The sequence below is a fragment of the Solenopsis invicta genome, chromosome 9, assembly GCF_016802725.1.
Source record: "Solenopsis invicta isolate M01_SB chromosome 9, UNIL_Sinv_3.0, whole genome shotgun sequence".
NCBI classification, from domain to species: Eukaryota; Metazoa; Arthropoda; class Insecta; order Hymenoptera; family Formicidae; genus Solenopsis; species Solenopsis invicta.
The window spans coordinates 2,039,665-2,061,074 of NC_052672.1; the positions used below are offsets into that span (position 1 = coordinate 2,039,665).

The 21,410-nt window shown below is 31.9% G+C and overlaps 1 protein-coding gene and 1 long non-coding RNA gene across 4 annotated transcripts in view; both read right to left on the reverse strand.

Moving 5' to 3' along the window:
- The window catches only part of LOC105194123 (lachesin), a 463,227-nt gene that overhangs the window by 307,051 nt on the left and 134,766 nt on the right, over window positions 1-21,410 (reverse strand). For 2 of the 3 annotated variants that reach the window (XM_039453581.1, XM_039453579.1), the window contains exon 2: window positions 889-1,010. The exons of the other annotated variant lie outside the window; for it this stretch is intronic. In XM_039453581.1, the coding sequence (XP_039309515.1) occupies window positions 889-1,010 (122 nt within the window). The remainder of the gene's footprint in view (window positions 1-888; window positions 1,011-21,410) is intronic. 3 annotated transcript variants of the gene reach the window in all.
- On the reverse strand, window positions 12,779-17,903 carry LOC120358657. Its single transcript, XR_005575569.1, has 2 exons — window positions 17,335-17,903; window positions 12,779-12,964 (listed from the first exon to the last, which is right to left on the reverse strand). It is a non-coding gene; the product is annotated as an uncharacterized LOC120358657 (long non-coding RNA).

A 21,410-nucleotide genomic window follows, 5' to 3' on the forward strand; every position in this document is an offset into this window, starting at 1 on the left:
CTTATCAAACAAGGTATTTTATTTTTTAACAGAAAAGAATGCTTTACAGGTAAAATCTCACCTGGCAACGTTTACAACGTTAAACATATCGCTTTTTATTATTTATTTTGTTTCTTTTTATCTAAAATATATTTTGATTGAGAAATTTATTACTAAATATAGCCCAATGTTATAAAAGAAAGAATGGTTTCAGCCGATTAACGGATTACGATGGAAGAAAAAATGATTCCATATTCTCGCTGTGACAAAAGAAAAATGATTTTTTTGTTGCTTTGTCTTTCTTATAACAACTTCGAGTTTTGCTAGTGAAGTCAATTTGACTCGATTTGACTACGATTCGTTTTACTTCTATGTATTAGTTTTATTTTACATTATTTCTAATGACGACATAATATGAAGATTAAGCCCGCGTTAGCGGAACAAAAGAAGAAAGTTACTTTTATGGCAAATTTTTCACTCACGGCAATTCAATTTTGCTACATAGCACGTCCCCGACAAACGCTACGTGATCTTACGTTTGCAATATCAGAATGGTCGACATTTGTTACGACGCATTCTATCATCGTTGCCGTTCGGCGTTCGCACATTCTCGTCGCAGCAAATCCGAACTATATCGAAATCCGCAGCACTGCATTTAGCGGTTTTTTTTTAAATTTAAGCTCGTGTCGATAGAATTCAACCGTAAATCACAAAATTGGAATTTTCAATGCCGTACGAAAAGCATAATCTACAGAAAAGTTAAACAATCATAAAAACGATTTTTTGATATTCCAAATGCGACTAGTTGATGTAGTTAAAATCCCATTACGTGATAAGTACCATTAATGCGCCATCAAATGCGTGCGAATTTAATCTCCATAGCCTATTTGTGTTTCCGTTCACTATTACCTTGTATTTACGAATGCTTATATTGCGAACGCTGCAAGAGAAGACGACTTCGCGGCCAATTGCAGCGGTCTGATTTCCAACTGGTGCTACGAAAATTGGACCCGTGGCACTGTTCGTTGAATCTGAAACATTCGTTTTGACTGATTTAGAATCTTTTGATTTAACGAGATGAAGAGAATCAAATCGTTTTACTTTCAGTTGTCTTTCATGAAGATACATTCTCAAAAGATTTTTTGAAGTAAAAATTTCTTTTTACTTCAAATTATGTATGATTATATAAGGAAAAAACTGAGATAATTTCCTGTCCGCAAACAAAAATGAGTAATTTAACACCGCCCGCTATTTTTAATTTCATTCCCCGAGTGAGAAGAGATTAATAGAAAAATATTAGAGAATAAAAATTTTATCGTTATTCTATTCATTTATGGCCGACATTGAAACTTCCTTTAAAAATATTTTGACATACTGCCGAGGACGGTGACGTATAATGTGTATGTTTCAAAGTTTCTTAAGCACTATCGCGAGGGTAGCTAATTATTGCTGCTTATTCACACGCCTGTTGATGGATTACGACACCTAAACAGATAATGTCAAGTGGTCCAAAGTTGCAGCAAACTTGGAAAGCATCGAGGTAAACTTTAGAAGCCAGCTTCGTACATGAAATTTTTGTTTGCAATGTAGCATAGTGTAATATTTTTATTAGACAATGCCTGTCTGCGTGACGTGGCATAAATATTTGATAAATATTGTACGTATCTATGCCTTTTGTACATGCGTGTGCAAATGGAGCAGATATCTATCTTTTAAAATTGAAAAAAGTAACGCGTTACTTGTAAAGCCGTTAATATCACCATTACTTTTTTTGCATCGCTCATTATTTTTTTGTTTGTAACGTTAATGGTAACGTCGTTGCATTTTACAGTAACGAATTTTATCATTACTTTATAAACATATAACGTATGCATATGGAACATATTGTGATTAATCATAAAACTATTACAGATTTTGTATTGAACTGATCAAATAGCGACAGAGATTGGACGTCATTTAAAAAACGGAGTTATCCAAATTTCATGAAAAAGTAACAAAGAAAGTAACAAATTATTACTTTCTAACAATAAGTAACGGTAACGGATATCTCGTTATTTTTTAAAAATAGTAACGAATAATGGTTGAGAGCGTTTTATAAAGTAACGTTACCATCTCGCTCCGTTATCTTTTAACAAAAGCATTATGTTTTATACTCTATTATTTTTTTATGCGTCTTGACACATTTTAATACTCTAATGCGCAAATTATAGCACGCGCAGATAACTTAGAATTAAAGAGGAACATAGAAGAAAAAAGGTGTACAACTCAAATTTAAATTAACGCAAACAATCTTTTTTATTTGCACGTCCACTTTATGAACCGATTATTCGCTCGTTGCACTTTTCTATTTCTATTTCTTTTTTCTCTCCTCACACACTCTCTTTTTTTCTCTTTGCATTTCGCACCGTACTTAACGTACGTCGTGAATGTAGAAACTATATTTGTAACATAAGTAATATCTAAATTGCCTCTACGGATTTAACATTTCTGAAGCGGCACTGCAAGACAAATTACCTGAGAAATAAAACGAACTGCCAGATTAGACAGGAGCTGCAACATTCCTGTCGGTGTAAGAACAGAAAAAAGTAAAACGGCCGCCATACCAGCACATTCTTTTGTACTAAGTGAACGACTCGAATGCTTAGAAGAACACATATGGATTAATGAGCTAGAAGAATATAAAGAAGGAAGAAAAAAAAGCTTAAAATTTTTTATTATTGCCTTAAAAAAATTTATGCGTACTCTGTAACATGATAAAGCAATTCAATCTTGATTAGCGTAGAAAATGATGTTTTGTAACAGTAATTTATTTTGTACCAGAAATATATTTCTCTAAAAATAAAAGTATATTGTACACATGCAACACAAAGTATAACATAACAATGAAGGTTTCTCATTCGTATAATCAAAGCAATAATCGAAAGCCAAAACAAGTTAAATATAAAATTTATTTTAGTATTGATAGCATACTGTTGACGGAACGTTTCAACCTCATTTGGTCTTCGTCAGTCTTCAATATAATTACAAATTGAAATGTTTAAGTGTTTTTACATGATATATCACTCGTAATTATTTACTCGTTTAACTATAATTAGTCACGCAAAATTCTACATAATATGGAGCGCTTATATATAAAGGAGAAGAGAGTGTTATGGCTATTGTTAACAATATGGCTACCCCTATTATTTCCGTTATTAAGTGATGTATTGAAACAATTACTTTTAGAGTTATTCATTTAGTAGTCCGCCGTTTTTAGTGATGCTAATATGTTAATGCAATAACTGAGAATTGTTATAAAGCATTTTTACTTTTGAGCACTTCTAAACTTTTTTAAGGTACACTTTAAATCTTTAATTACATATATTTCCTCATTATTCTTAAACTTGAGTATCTCATCACACAAAGGTACATACACTTGAGTGTTTTTTTGTTACTTAACTTTTTATTCGGCCGTATACATTTTGAGTTATACAAAATTAAAACAATAACACGGAATTTTGTTTATATGGTTTTTTAAGCGAAATTTTTATATCGAAATATCTCTTCGATAAATCGATTGTCATTCTAAAGAGCGATGCGTAGAAACATTAGAAACATCATTTTATGCTTGTTGTTTAATGTTAAACAGGGATAAAATGATATTTTTAATGAAATTTTTAATGGTATTTCTAAAGTTTTTGAACGTAGGAAAATATGAAATCAGGAAAATTCTAAACAATGAAAAATTAAAAATATATAATTTTGTAACAAGGTACTGTGTTTCTTTTAAACTAAACCAGTTTTTAAAATTATTTTTATGGATAGCCATATTGCAACCACTTTTTTTCTTCCACCAATTATTCAGTGCATTAGGTTTTTATAAATCACGTTTTAAATAACAAATATTTCATTACTTTCAGTCTAGAATCTGTTAAACAACACTCTGACGAATGTAATCGTTCAAGTTTCAATAGAAAATATTAATTATAAACAAAGTTATTCAATAAAATAAAAATAAGTGCCATATTACCCTTTTCTCCTTTAATGTTGATGTAAGTGAAAATTTAAAATATACTCGTAATGCGTCGTCTGTTAATCCAAGTCCACGTTGGTAAAATAATTGTCAGGTAGTTAAAAAGGTAGTTGCCAGATGCGTAAAGTTAAATATGTTTAAGTTGACTACACATCCTTTCTGGATATGCCGCGTTTTAGATTGATTACAGCATGGATGAAATACCGTGCTCATTCCCAATAACCACTCATGGGTATAAATGTGATATAATATACGTATCAATGGTATATAAATGGTATAGGTGTAATTAATAAACGTTTTTTATACCATATAATAATATACGTTAAAAAATGGTAATAGATATACAATATTTAAACGTTTTTAATTGGTATAAATATAATAAAAAACAAATTTTATATCGTATAATATTATACGTTTAAAAGTTGTAATAAATGTACATTTTTTATCTGTTTTTAATTGATATAGGTATAAGTAATAAGCAATTCTTATACCATATAATATTATACGTTTAAAAATTGTAATAAATTTACGTTGTTTTAACGTTTCCTGCTGGTATAAGTATAATAATAAACGAATCTTATAACGTTTATCAATACACGTTTAAAAATTGTAATAAATTTACGTTGTTTAAACATTTTTTGTTGGTATAAGTATAATAATAAATAAATTTTATAACGTATATCAGTATACGTTTAAAAATTGTAATAAGTTTACGTTGTTTTAACGTTTCCTGTTGGTATAAGTATAATAATAAACAAATCTTATAACGTGTATCAACATACGTTTAAAAATTGTAATAAATTTACGTTGTTTGAACGTTTTTTGTTGGTATGAGTATAATAATAAATGAATCTTATAACGTATATTAGTATACGTTTAAAAATTATAATCAGTTTACGTTGTTTTAACGTTTCCTGTTAGTATAAGTATAATCTCTTACAAAAATAATTTTGCAACTGATATTGTTTATAACAACTATAACAATTAAGAAAGCATCATATATGTTTCTTTAGTAATTTTTTCCGTTGAATCGATTAGCGCAGTTTTTCATTACAATCAATTTTTAATAATTTGTCTATAACAATTAATTTGCAAAATTGACTTTTGCAACGTGTTCTTTACATTAATAATGTTTTTTCATACTCAGGTCCTATATCTGATTGTTTTTTGGCTACTTTTGTCAGTCTGGCCATAAGCAGAAACGGTTTTAATTATTTATATAATTTATTTTTTTGCATAAAATATGAATGGTTTAAGAAAGAGTCATATATATTTCTTTACTAATTTTTCCCGTAGAATCGATTGGCGCAATTAGTTTTCCTCTACAGTAAATTTTTAATAATTTATTTATAACAATTAGTTGCAAAATTGATTTCTGTAACGTGTTTTTTACGTCAATAATTCTTTATGCTCCAGTACTACTTCCAATTCTTATTTTTTGTTTTTTACTGGTTTGATTATGGACAGAAACAGTTTTAATTATTTACAAAGTTTATTATAAAAATATCTAAATTTAAATAATCAAAGGCCTAGTGAGTGTTCGCGCGGTACTCAACACGCAAGTTTCTTCCTGTTCAAATCTTTACTTCAAATATAACTTTTTATTAACGATATTTCAAGTGTACAATTAGCTCAGTGTTAGGGTATTAAGTTACCGTTCCGAGATCTTAGGTTCGAATCCCGCCAATGCGTTTTCAAAGTTTTAAAATAATGCGTAATAGTATTTAGTGATTAAAAAATCTTATATGCAAAACAGTGACTACAGATTAAGCTATAAGAATAATAAGATCTGTTAAAAAAGTAAAAAAAAGTAAAAAAGAAAAAATATATATTTTTTTTAAATTAAAAAATAAGTGTATTATTATAAGTGTATTATACATTTATCTCATACGTTTCTTATACCGTATAATACGTATAGTTATAATGATTATTATATCTATATACATTATATATTATAAACGTTTTTATAAATATGTTTATAATACATTTACATATATACATTTTTTTTACGTATATATAAATACGTTAAAAAAATGGGATGGGTTGCGGACATATCCACGGATTATATACGTTTATCTCATACGTTTTTATACCGTAAAATACGTATGGTTATAATGGTTATTATATGTATCTTATACTGATCTGTGTTTATTGGGTTCGTTAATGTATGTATGTACTGATCGAGAGTCTATACACGAGTCAAAGTACAATATTTCAGTAACGTTGCAATGTTTCTACAATATTGTTGGAATGTCCTATGGTACATGAGTAGTCGAGAGAAATGTAAACAGGATGCTGCAATACATGAACAGAAAGAAAAGAAAAAATGTAGAAAGAACAGTGGAAAGAAAAGATGTAGAAAAAAACTTTTACAAAATAATAATTTACAAAATAATAAATTTAGATAAACTAAATTAATTAGTTAAGTTGCAAACTCCTGTCATCTAATATTTAACAAGTGTAATATCAAAAAATTTTTAATGGTAGCAGATCCGTGTATTTATGTTACAATTTTTTCAAGTAACAGATGTGGATGCATCACCCCGCGCGCGCGCGCGTAGAGAGATTAAAACTTAAAATATACTCTTACCCTTTCCGTATTTAAGGCAATCAGTGCTCAGACGTTTTATACATTTTTATTACACGTAACTTACTTAGCAAACGGGACTCTCCTTAACTGTGCGATCTTATAATACGATTACGACACAAATGTAAAGCTCTTACAATAGATCTGAAGCGAATTTTCGGTAACCCAGGCATTTCGCAAAATGCTTTCACATAAACATGCGGAAACGAAGCACGTTATCGTGCATCTACCTCGTTAACAACGTTAACTTTTGATAGCTTTGCGTCCGTGCACAGTAAAAGTACGGTGACTCTCGAATAATAACAGATTCGCCCTCGCTATATCACGCGTTTTCCACTAGTGCCGATAACCAAAAGGAAAAATAATCAATCATCCTCGACGTTTTGCAATTCTCCAACGTTCTTCTTCTTCCTTCCAGCCTCTCTCTCTCTCTCTCTCTCTCTCTCTCTCTCTCTCTCTCTCTCTCTCTATCTTTCTTTCACTCGTTTCCCTTCTTATATTATTTCTTACCTCAAGTATATCAAAATGGAGTCAGGGAATCAATACGGTCATTGTGTACCGCAATCACTTTCTCACTTTAAACGAACACAAGCAGAAAAGTCAATAAAAATCTAATTCACAACACGTATCTCGATAAATACATATTAATACGAGAAGATTACGAAGGAAATACGAGTTTAAGTGGGATTTTTTGACACGTTCTCTTTTTATGTGACGCGGGATGACGCGGTTTTTGATGCGCAATGAAAGGAAGTGTTCCTTCGTTGATCTTTTGTTTTCTACCACTATTCGTTCGTAAGACGTAGCCGCGTATTCCTTCAGAAATCAAAAGCTTATAAATCTAAAATGTATCATATGAGCGTTTTCGAGTAGCAAGCTGCATGAAAGTATAAGTGCTGTCTTGTGACAATTGTAGAAAATCGCAATGAATAGGCTTTTAATATGTTTAACTTCATACAATACTGAACATTTTAGCAATGTTGCAGCAACTTTGCTATACTTTTAGAATATAAGTGACATATTATATTTAGATAACTTAAAATTATCTAGATAAAGATAAGGTAAATTATATGTAAATATATCTTAGGTAAGATAAAGGGGACTTCATTTTAATTTGTTCAGATAAAAAATAAAATTAAATACAGTTTTATATTTAATAATATTTAAATAATATTGCTATTAAAATAAACAAAGCAATTTAGAATATGAAACCAATATGTTCATATTTTTATTTCTAAATTTGCATAAATTATATATATATATATATATATATATATATGGGGCATTCCACGTGAAAAGGGTCCACATAAAAATAAATTGTTTGGGATTTTTAAAATGATAAAAAAAACATGTTAGTGGACATATTGTATAAGGTTAATGATAAAAAAGAATAATTATTATATGCTTTACATCAAAGATATTGAAAACTATCGTTTAAATAAAAAAAAAAATGTTTTCTTTTTTTAACATTTGTAGCTAGAATTTAAAAAATTTTAGAGACATAATTTTTTTAGGATTTTTTTTCCGTACTTTCAGATAAAAATATTAATTTTAGTAACAAAAATTTAATTGTATCAAAAAAATTAATTTTTTAGTTTTAAATAAAAAAATAAACGATTTTATCCATTTTTACAAATCTGAACAAATTCTTGAAAATACTTTAATACATGTAGAATATCGCATCATAAAGCAAATTTTGGGATCGCAATGGAATCCTCCCAAAAATAAATGTTTTTACAAGTACAAATTATAATTTCACCTAAAAGCTAGATAATATCAATTTTTATTGGCCAATTATTTAGTATTACTTAAATAATATATTTTTAACAAATAACTATAAAATAAAAAATAGTTGTGAAGTCTGCGTTTTATATTATTCAGACTTATTTATTTTTTCTATGTGTTTTTGGAAAAAAGTCTTATTCCTCATCAAAACTGAATTTTTTTTAATTAATTAATTTTTGCTTACAACAATAATCGCGTGATATTTTAATGTACCCGGAATAGGTTTTGCTAATGCGAATCTTGGGTCCAAAAATTCACTTAATTTGTCGTGATTTGTTTTTGAACTGAATAAAATTATTGTCTCTTTCGTTATTTTTCGTTATTTTTAGCCCACATACAATGCCTCAACATTGAGGATTACACTTCCTTGCAAACTAGCTTTCTTTGTTAATTGTCTTAAATTTCTGCTAATACCATTACAGGGACCTTTTCCATATACTGTAGTAAAAAAGTGCTGTTAGGCCGTGATATCAAAAAAATCACGCACATGGTAAAGCAAATTCTAATTTAATAATTATAATTTAAGAATTATAATTTGCTTTACCATGCGCGAAATTTTTTTGGTATCACGGCCGAATAGCACTTCTTTACTACAGCACATGGGAAAGATTACTGTGATGATATTGATAGAAATTTAAGACAATTAGCAAGGAAAGCTAGTTTGCAAGAAAGTGTAATCTTTAATGCTATGGTATCTGTAGGATAAGAAATAATATGAAAGAAACAACAATTTTATTTAGTTCGAAAACAAATCACGACAAATTAAATAAATTCTTGGACCCAAGATTCGCATTAGCAAAAACTATTCCAGATTCATTAAAATATCATGCGATTATTTTTGCAAACAACAATAAATTAATTTTAAAAAAATTCAGTTTTGATGAGACATGAGACTTTTTTCCAAAAAAATATAGAAAAAATAAATAAATCTAAATAATATAAAACGCAGACTTCACAACTATTTTTTATTTCATAGTTATTTGTTAAAAATATATTATTTATGTAGTACTAAATAATTGGCCAATGAAAATTGATATTATTTAGCTTTTAGCTGAAATTATAATTTTGTATTGATAAAAATATTTATTTTCGAAAGGATCCCATTGCGATCACTAAATTTGCTTTATGATGCGACATTCTATATGTATTGAAGTATTTTTGAGAATTTTTTCAGATTTTTAAAAATGGATAAAAATTTTTATTTTTTAATTTAAAACTAAAAAATTAATTTTTTTGATACAATTAAATTTTTGTTACTAAAATTAATATTTTTATCTGAAAGTACGGAAAAAAAATCCTAAAAAAATTATGTCTCTAAAATTTTTTTAATTCTAGCTACAAATGTTAAAAAAAGAAAACATTTTTTTTTTAATTTAAACGATAGCCTTCAATATCTTTGATGTAAAGCATATAATATTTATTCTTTTTTATCATTAACCTTATACAATATGTCCACTAAGATGTTTTTTTAATCATTTTAAAAATCCCAAACAATTTATTTTTAGGTGGACCCTTTTCACGTGGAATGCCCCATATATATATATATATATAGTATAATGCCTAAAAAATTTATATGACTATTTTAGCAATCCATAATGAATTCTGATTTTTTATAACGTTCCCTGGACCTGATGGAAAATAATTATGTTTTCAGCTTTTAGAGGGTTTCGTAAACAATTTCTAATAAATAACTCAAGTATCGGTTTTAGGCCAAAAGTGGCCTTCGTTTAACATCCTTCTCGTTACAAAAGCTTCACACAGCATAAATTATATATATATATATATATATATATGGTACAATATATTTAAATGACCCAATAATTAAAGGTTAAATGTGTACTTTGAAAAAGTTTAAAAATGCTCAAAAGTAGAAATGCCTTATAACTATTGTCAGTCCTTATGTATTGGCATCACTAAAAAACGACGGGTTATTAAACGAATAACTCCATAAACAATTGTTAGAATACGTCACCTAATAACGGAAATAATAGGGGTAGTCATATTGTCGACAGCCATAATACTCTCTTCTCCTCTACTGATCTGTGCAATCTCGATTGCGTTGCAATATATGTTGTCAGTACAAAAAATCTGTAGTTCACATTATGTATACTATAGATTTTTAGTACTATCAATGAATTTCGTAACCCTGTTGTTACCACTTTAAAAAATTCTGTTAAGATAAATGACTTAGAGGTTGAGTCTAAGGACAATATTTCATTTTTGTTATCGTTCACATTATTTTAGATAATTTGTAAAAGGTACCACTTTTTTTTATTTAAGATAAAAAATATGAAGATAATATACATTATAATAAACTAAATAAGACAAAGCTATTTCTTTATCTAGATAATTATCTAGATAATTTTATATAAACAACAGCAAGCATGATTGTTGAAATGTTGCAATATTACTGAAATGTTGTATTCTGTGCTGTATGGGATTGGTTGGCGATTGTATTGAGCTTGTTGCTGAAAGTTTAACATTTGCACACTTATTTCAAATATAAATAGAAATAAGTAAGAAATTAGGGAGCAGAAAAAGATTTTAAAATTTAAAAAAAAGTATTGTTAATGTAAACTGCAGGAAGGAATGCGAAATAAATCAATTTATGCATTTCAACGTACAACGGAAGTTATTATTAAACGTCACACAGTAATTTTGAACCTAATGAAGGACGAAAGAACTGTAAATCTTTTGCCTTTCGATATATATATGTGTATGTTGAAGTACGCGTATAAATTTCTTATGAAACTTCAAACATCTCAGGAATATTCCAATCTCCTACTGCACCGCGCAGGCATATAACTCTAAATATGAAATTCTCTTAAGCGAGACTGGCACGCGAAATCTTTTCTCAGCTGAAAGTACGTATGCCATGTGCGTACATAGGTATATGAGCAAATTTTTACTTTCACTCGTATATGCTATGTACAAAAGCATGTATAAAATAGTAATTGGTGATACAGCCAAATAAAAAATACAATATATAAAAAAATCTGTACGAAAAAATAAGCAGATGACCGAATTCACTTTACAGAAAATTATGTTTCAAAAAAATGGAAAATAAAAAAGACAATAAAATTTTTTTTTTCATTCAAATCTTAATTTTTGGTTAAGTTAGGTCATATTGTAAGACAAATTGATGGATATCGTTCTGGAGTGAACAAAAATATATTTAGAAATAAGAGTTTTAATCTAGTATTATCTAAATAACAGAATAATTGTCAATTTGAACGAATTGTTTACTTTCTACTAAATGTTGAATTTTGTATTTATACTCGATACAGCTGTTCTGTTGTCCTACATTTATTAATTCGTGTCACAATATAAATAATTAAAAATTTTTCAAGTTTAATGAAAAGTAACAAAAAACATTAATTTTCTAATTTTTATATAATTTTACATAATTTCTTTGAAAAATTGAGCTTTGTATAGAAGAATTGTATTTTACATTTTTAATTTACTTTTTCACGTAAAATTATGTCATTTGTTTTGTTAAAATAGTCTGTCCTAGATACACAATTATATCATTGCGTTAATAATCACATGTGTGCATACTTATATAAACTTATGTAAAATTAGTAATATAATAGTTTTATTAGATAAAAGAATCAAGAAAAATAGATTATCCAACTCTTTATATTGGGATTATTTTATTAGTTTATTGGAGCGTGTTAAAATGAACGTCTTCATGTATTTATCGAATAGAAGCGAGAGCCGCTTTGCGAATTATCTGAATATGATCGATTTCGTAATGTGCAACTATTGGTGATGGGATATCTGTAAGCGATGATACTAACAATTGGTAAGCATACTCCTAGTTCCTGAACAATCTGATATATCGATGTGCAAGCGATATATAAGCGGATTGGAGCACGGATGACGCGCGCATAAGAGTTGTTCGATGGAACTTGGATGGTACTTCCGATTATAATGCCAATTCCCGAGTAACTTGCTCTTCGACGATTTCAGTTCAGAGATTAGATTCGTTTCTCAAAAGATATAATCTCCGGTATTTCTCGTTAATAAAAAGATACTCGGGAGATTGTAAATTATGAAGAGTTAGTACTTCAATTTTGTAGAACAAAAATAAAACCACGCTGCAGTGTCACATCAAGCTTGATAGAATCTTCACCATTTTTGTAAACACAACCGCGACTTCAACGCTAACAAAAATGAGAACATGCAAACAATTTTATTTATAATTTTGACATTTGAAACCAACGATATTATTTCAGGCACAAAACAGCAAGTACACAACACTTTTTTGTTAAGATTGTTCTCGTCGTCTTATTTGTTTTTCGCGCCACTACCAAAGTCGGTACGGTCTAGTTACTTTTCTGTTACTGCGGAAACTTCCCGCGTGCGATGCGTGAGCCACTGTTCTGCTCCCTTACCGCCCTTTTTTTTCTTTCTTTTTCTCTCTTGTTATGCGCGCACGGTCGTGCTGTATTTAAGCAGCGTGTATTTTATCATACTGTACGCATTACATTTCATTTTGTCTTACATTAATAAACTTTGTGACAAGTATATATCAAGGAGTTACACTAAGAGTCTTTCAGTCTCTTGCTGCGCTGTGTGTAAGATTCACCGAACCACACCTTAACAGGTTATGGGCCCAGGACACGCACGTGAATTCAACATATAAGACTCAACTGTACGTCCCTTGCTTTTTATCAGACACACATAGCAAGATGAGTGAACTCATAGATCTCAAGAATGTCACGAAGTTCAATGGTGAAAATTTCCAAGCATGGAAATTTCAGATGCGTGCAATTTTCGTTGCAAACGACATTTTAAGTATTGTAACCGGCATCGAAACAGCACCGATTGAAGAAGAAGCAGAAAGAAAAGCTTGGATAAAGAAGGATGCCAAAGCAATGTTCATCCTCTCGTCTTCTATGGATCCTGGACAACTCGAGCATTTTATAACCTGCAAATCGTCAGCAGAAATGTGGAAGAAGCTGAGTGCCCTGCACGAACAGCGCAGTGAGTCTAACAAACTAATTTTATTGACTAGATTTCACGACTATAGGATGTCGTCAAATAATTCCGTCGCCCAGCACGTCGCCAAAGTAGAGAATATGGCTAGACAACTAATTGACTTAGACGAGAACATCTCTGATATAACAATCATGGCAAAGATACTTGGTAGTCTGCCCTCTAAGTACAATGCATTCGTAACTGCCTAGGACAGCGTAGATACAGACAAGCAAAATCTAGAAAATCTGACTACGCGTCTTCTGAAAGAGGAGAGCAGGATGACAGCAATGGATGATGTGGCTAGTGCTCTATCCGCCGTAAACGTAAGTAAGCCACAAAAATCTTCTGATAAAAATATTCATCCTAAACGATTTGTTGATAAAAGAAAAGATGTAGAATGCAATTATTGTCATAAGAAAGGTCATGTTATTAAATACTGTCGCAAACGATTGAGATCGCAGAATACTCCTGGTTAGAAAGCAGAAGGTCAGACTGAGAATTACGGCGCATTCTCAGCGGAAACAGATATCGTAGAAATCAATCCGCAAGACACTTGGACGCTAGACAGTGGTGCTTCCAGACATATGTCATTTCATCGCCAATGGTTCCATGATTTTCAAGAGAGCAATGGAGATTCAGTCACAATCGGTGATGGAACTGTCTGTGAGGTCAAAGGACACGGAACTATTTTCATCAAGCGAAAAATAGGAGACCAGTGGCTGGATGGAAGATTGGACAACGTACTGTATATACCTTCGCTTAATAAAAATCTCTTCTCAGTGGGAGCGTGTACCAAAAAGGGGCACGAAGTAGTCTTCAAAGCCACATCTGTCATAATCAGTCAAAATAAGAAACCTATGGCAATTGCAGTGTCACATGGTATAAATCTCTATCGAATGCTGATTAAAACTTGTTGCAGAGCTGAGGCGAACGTAGCTGCTAGTTCGAAACTTCGTTTATGGCATGAGCGTCTTGGACACGTGGGCCTGAAATCATTAGTTGAAATGAATAAAAAAGGACTGCTGGATCTCGGACAAGTCTCTCAGGAAACCGAACTATTTTGTGGACCATGCCAAGTAGGAAAACAACACAGACGTCCATTTCAGAGCATCACAGCTAGAAACACGCAGCCTGGAGAACTCATCCACACACACGTGGGTGGCCCTATGCAAAATGAGTCGATAGGAGGATCTCGGTTCTACGTAATCTTCAAAGACGATGCATCAAGCTTCATAAGCATATATTTTATTCGACATAAGGCAGATGTCTTTGAAAAATTTAAAGAATATCAAGCTCTAATAACAAACAAGTTTAGCCGGCCGATCAAAGCTATCAGAATGGATAATGGAAGGGAGTACATCAATCACAGCATAAAGAGTTTTCTGACATCACGAGGAATCCAGATAGAAGCAACTGCTCCCTATACACCGCAGCAAAACGGCTGCTCAAAGCCGTTGCTGAAAGACACAATCGGACACTCGTCGAAAAGGCTCGCACAATGCTGCATGCAAAGAATTTAACACTTCGATTATGGGCAGAAGCCATGAACACTGCCGTATATATATACAATCGAACTCCATTATCTCACAAGAACGGTCTAACTCCCTATGAAATATGGACTGGCAAGCAAGTAAATCTGACGCACATGAAAACCTTTGGTTGTGAAGCTTATGTCCATATACCATCGCAGCAGCGAAGAAAATGGGATCCTAAGTCAAAAAGGATGATATTTATTGGATATCAAGGAGAATCATCCAACTATCGTTTATATGATCCTGAAACATGCAAGATTAAAATATCTCGAGACGTCACATTTAATGAGAAAGCCGAGAATAACAACGTTCCTGATGAAAATGAAATGATTCTGCCTCTTTCTATATCGAACGCAAAGGAGAAGGATGACAATCAATACGTTCAACGAGAAAATGTCACTGATGCTGGATTAAAACCAAGTGAAAACGCCGATGGCATCAAAACGCCGAGTCAACCTCAACGCAATCTCAGAGACAGGTCAAAACTAAAAAAACCGCAAATATACGAAGCAAACTTCATAGAATTTATTGAGCCATTGACATACGAGGACGCTATTTCGGGACCAGACGCTGATAAGTGGAAGGAAGCAATCGAAGAGGAGCTCGCTGCCCATGATAAGAATCAAACTTGGAGAATGGAGCCTCTGCCACAGAACAGGACAACAGTAAAGTGTAAATGGGTATTTAAGGTAAAAAATTCGTCAAATAGTTCCCCACGGTATAAAGCTCGACTCTGCGCTAAAGGATTCACTCAAAGAGCTGGCATTGACTACGACGAAGTATTTTCACCTGTAGTTAGGTATGAGTCAATTCGCACATTATTAGCAATAGCAGCCGAACACGATTTAGAAATGGCACAATTCGATGTAAAAACCGCATTTCTCAATAGTGAGTTAAAAGAGGAAATATATATGGACGTTCCAAAAGGTGTAATCTCAAAAGATAAAAATCACGTGTGTAGACTTTTAAGATCCTTATATGGTCTAAAGCAAGCGTCGCGAGAATGGAATGTAAAATTTGACTCCTTTTTAAGAAAATTTAATTTCATACCGAGTTCTGCTGATCCATGCGTTTACAGGGGCTTTGTTAACAATATTTTCGTATTTCTAGGCTTATATGTAGACGACGGTATGGTATTTGCTGAAACCGAGGAGGCGCTCAATGAGGTCATAAACGTACTCAGAAGTACCTTTGATATCACTACATGCAATCTGAACACATTTGTAGGCATCCAAATTGAGCGTGACAAGGAAAATCATTCCATCTTTATTCATCAAAAGAATTACATTGAGCGTATCCTTGCTCGTTTCAATATGAGTGAAGCAAAGCATGTCAGTGTGCCGATTGATCCACATTCGATAGCCAACATAATGAATGACAAAGGAAACGGATATAACGATTATCCTTACCGTGCAGCAATTGGTTCTTTAATTTTTTTTGTCACAATTAACGCGTCCAGACATAATTTTCGCGGTTAATATTTTAAGCCGCTATCTTACGTGTCACACTAAAGTACATTGGCGTGCTGTAAAGCATGTTTTCAGATATCTTGCTGGAACTGCTGATTTAGGAATCTGCTATAGAAAAATCGATGTAAATCCAGATCTACTTGCCTATTCGGATGCAGATTACGCTGGAGATTTAGTCACAAGGCGATCCACAACAGGATACATTTTCTTATGTTACTTTCAAACGGTCCGATTTCATGGTGTTCACAACGACAAAAAATAGTCTCATTAAGTACGACCGAAGCTGAATATGTGGCAGCAAGCATGGCGAGTAGGGAATTGATCTGGCTTCGTAGACTTTTAAGTGAAGTTTGTAATCCTTGTGACAAAGCAACGGAATTACGAATCGACAATCAGAGCGCGATTAAGTTAGCTAAAAATCCCGAATTCCATAAGAAAACGAAACACATAGATATACATTGTCACTTCATCAGAGAACAGCTTATAAAAGGAGATTTATGCGTAAATTATGTTCGATCCGAGGATCAATATGCGGACTTCTTGACCAAAGCCTTAGCAAAGGAAAAATTCAATAGGTCACTTAATGCAATCGGCATGTTCAAGTATAGAGTACATTTCAAGTATAGAGTATAGAAGCACTCGAACGGGGGGAATGTTAAGATTGTTCTCGTCGTCTTATTTGTTTTTCGCGCCACTACCAAAGTCGGTACGGTCTAGTTACTTTTCTGTTACTGCGGAAACTTCCCGCGTGCGATGCGTGAGCCACTGTTCTGCTCCCTTACCGCCCTTTTTTTTTCTTTCTTTTTCTCTCTTGTTATGCGCGCACGGTCGTGCTGTATTCAAGCAGCGTGTATTTTATCATACTGTACGCATTACATTTCATTTTGTCTTACATTAATAAACTTTGTGACGAGTATATATCAAGGAGTTACACTAAGAGTCTTTCAGTCTCTTGCTGCGCTGTGTGTAAGATTCACCGAACCACACCTTAACATTTTTGACTCGACAAAAAAATCGAAAGCCAATTGCACTTTCTTCCATAACGGCTTTTATCAGAACGTTAATAACGTTTGCGTTTAGAAGAGTGTACTAGTTTAATATATTGTGCATATATCGCATTATATGTACATGCGTCACATAATCTGTTACGTTCGCAACAAGTCCTTCTCGTTCCAAGTTTCTCTTGATTTTCGTAGGACGTAACAAACCCGCCATAAAACCACCACAAAGTGTTTGGATAATTAAATCTTCCTGTAGTCAATCGTTTGTGTGAACATTCATTCATAGATCGATATAGGGTAATCTCCTATCGTTTATATAATCAAACATGTAATAACTTTGAAAAGAAATGAGCTTTAGATCGTTTCTGTGACACAGTTTTATTTTTAAAATTTATTTTGAAAATCAGACGATAATAATGTCTCTTGTCATTTCAAAGCATGGATTATTCAAACTGCATCGCAGCATATACCCTATGATCAGAAAGTACCGGGAATTTTTAAATAAAACAAAATAGAGTTAAATTTCAGGCAAATTTATTTTATCTCCTTCAAAATATGATCCATCTGAAGCAACATGTGCCAATGCTTGACCCAGTCCTCCATGCATCCCTGGTAGGCCGACGAAGGGATGGCCTTTAGTTCCCTCGTCGCATTCTCTTTGATCTCCTCGATCGACTGAAATCTCTTTCCACGAAGTGGCAACTTCAACTTGGGGAACAAAAAAAAGTCGCACGGGGCCATATCAGGTGAATACGGTGCTTGCTTGATGGTATTTACTTGATGTTTGGTCAAATAATTCAGTACAATTCGGGCTCGGTGCGATGGTGCGTTATCATCATGCAAAATCCAAGAATTGTCGGCCCACATTTCCGGCCGTTTGCGACGTACAGCATCTCTCAAACGCTTCAAAACGGATAAATAATATTCTTTGTTGACTGTCTGGCCCGGTGGAAGGTACTCATAGTGCACAACGCCTTGGCAATCGAAGTAAACAGTCATCATCACCTTCACTTTTGAGCGGCTTTGACGCGGTTTTTTCGGTTTCGGCTCGTCTTCGAAGCGCCACTCGGACGATTGTTGCTTTGTTTCCATGTCAAATTCATAGACCCATGTCTCGTCGCCCGTAATTATCCGTTTCATGAAGGTTGGATCACTTTGGGCTTCAGAAATCATCTCTTCAGCAACTGTCTTTCGGTGGTGTTTTTGCAAGAAATTCAGATCCTTCGGAACGAGCCTGGCTGCCACGCGTCTCATACCCAAAACATCAACCACAATATGCTGTGCCGTTCCATATGCAATGCCAAGTTCACTAGACATCTCTCTTAAGCTGGTATGACGATTTTCAAGCACCATTTCTTTCACTTTCTTCACGTTTTCATCGGTGTTCGACGTCCGGAACGAGGGAAATCTTCCACCACTGTACGACCACTTTTAAAGTCTTTACACCACTCGTATGCTCTTGTTTTTGATAGAGCAGATTCGCAAAATGCTTTTTGCAACATTTTCAGTGCATCGGCACACGAAATTTCGTTCGCAACACAAAATTTCAAACAAACTCTTTGTTCAATAAAATTATTCATGGTAAAATGCGGCAAAATGAAAAAAGTTGACTGATGTAAACAAACGCCAGGCAGACACTAATGATCGGATGGCACTAAAACCTGACAGATGTGCGTCTTAAGGTCGTATCAACATAAGAAAAAAAAATAAACCGGTTCCCGCATGCGCGGTACTTTTAAATAAAAAATTCCCGGTACTTTCTGATCATAGGGTATACATCTAATTTGAAATTATCAGAATGCATATTAAAAAGTTAAAAATTTTATTTAAGAAAATAATTATAATGTCGAATAAATTTCTTTTTCAAATATTTATTATTAAAATAAAAGATTTTTTTTAATGGAATATTTAATTATACATATTCTGTTTATTTGTCTTGACTTTATTTGTTAAAGATTACATTATTCTGATAAAGGCTCTACCCGAATAAAGAGGGTCGAAATCCCCCCTCAATGAATTTGTATGAAAATTAACCCATCCTTTTGTCATTAAAAGAAACTAAGTTTCCTAAATTTTCAAGTTCCGAGTTCCTTCCTATCGTCCATAATCTTAAAATGTTTTTTAGTAAATAATTTTTTTTCTGCGATTTTTCAATGAATCGATTTGAAATTTTAACTGGTTTTAGATATGATTCAGACACATAATAACAAATTTTAGTTTTCCATTTTGACAGAAAATTCTAATTTTACAAGCCAAAAAGTTTTCAAATTGTAACGTCTTGACTCTTACAAGACTTGCTACTCCTATATTTTAATCATAGTTACATTTTTATAAAAACTACCTCCTTAATTTTTTTCAGAATTTTTGTTTCATGAGAACACCTTTTTAAACCCCCAAAACCGTTTTTTCACCTTTTTCAGCTATTTTTTGGTTATTTTTGCTTGTAAAGACCATTTTTTTACTGCATCTGAGAAATATTCTATTCTTCACTAGAACAGAGATCATCAAGCATCATTAACAAATATCTTAAAGAATATCACGTTTCAGATTTAAAACGTTTTTGCTTGTTTTCGTCATTTTCATGTATTTAATAAAGCGCAATTTTTTAATCTATGTCCGTATAAATTCGTTACTTTTTATAAGAAAATATAGTATATCTAAATTAATCAACTGGGTGTCTATGATTTGCAAAATATTTAAATCTGTAATACAAACATATTTATATTAAATGTCGTTGTAATTGAGTCCTTTTTTCGTAAATATTATACTAATAATAATGTACAAAACAATAAAGTATCTAATATGTTTAATAAACTTCTCGTTGTGGTACAGACAATCCTTATGAAAAAATATTACTGCCGAAAAAATGTGGATAAAATCGGTACTTACGCCGTGAGGGATTTACACCGCAGATGTCAGAAGGAATAAAGATAGTTTGGTCACAACCACTTTGTTATGTACCTTTATGCAATATTAGTTTTTTGTTGTAATTACAGTTTTTTATTGTTAATATTAACAAAAATATCGTAAATTGAATTGATTTTTTCATGTAGAAGTAGCGCAATCGTGTATTACCATCTACGTAAAATAATTACTGTAAGAAATGTAAAAGGCATAATGATTATTTCATGCTGTGTAAATGTAGAGCAATAGTAAAAGATGGAATACAAGCGAGATACAAGTGCATAGCTCTTGTATTCTTTATTTAGTTTCATATCTTGTATATTCCACTTGTTTGGGATATACGGCCTTTTTTCAGCGAGCGGAATTTATGCCGTAATACAGACGCTGCGTTATTGGAAAGCAGTACTTACCCCTATATTAAGAACACAATGTGCACATATCTGCACTCTGTTGATGTCTGTACACATTAATTTCTTTAATAATGCATTATTATTACTTTGTTTACATATTTACTGTTCTTATTCCCTAATAAACTTTGTGAACACATTTTGTAAGTCATTATATTATTTCATATCATATTTATAAATGTAATTTGTAAATTATCGATGCGCCGTATATCTTACACATGAGTAAGAGTAGTCGTAAATTTTAATACTTTTTTATATAACAAAAATGTAAGAGTTTTTTTAAGTTACTTTTTCAAGTATAAGAAAAGAAATATTTCATATTTAAAATTTTTTTTATAATAGTAAACAGTATGAAATTTTTATTAGCATAATTTGTTTTCTTTAAACATAGTAAATAATACCCGATAAATTAAATTTTTGATAGCTATTGCGTATATACCGACTTTATCCTACACATAAAAAATCACACACAGAATCTGCTATTCTCTGTGATTTCTTTAGATTGGCAATAATACGATTACTGCCGTATTAATGCAAATTTAAAGAAATTACAGAAAATAGCAGATCTTGTGTGTAATTTTTTGTGTATAATTTTTTCGGCAGTAATACTTTTTCATAAGGGGAAGGGCAAATCAGATTTGAAACGTTTGCATCTTACAATTAGCGTTATATGATGTCATGTTTTGGTTTTCTTATTTATAAGTAAACACAAATAAGAATAACAAAAATTATGCAGTTGTATATAACTGTT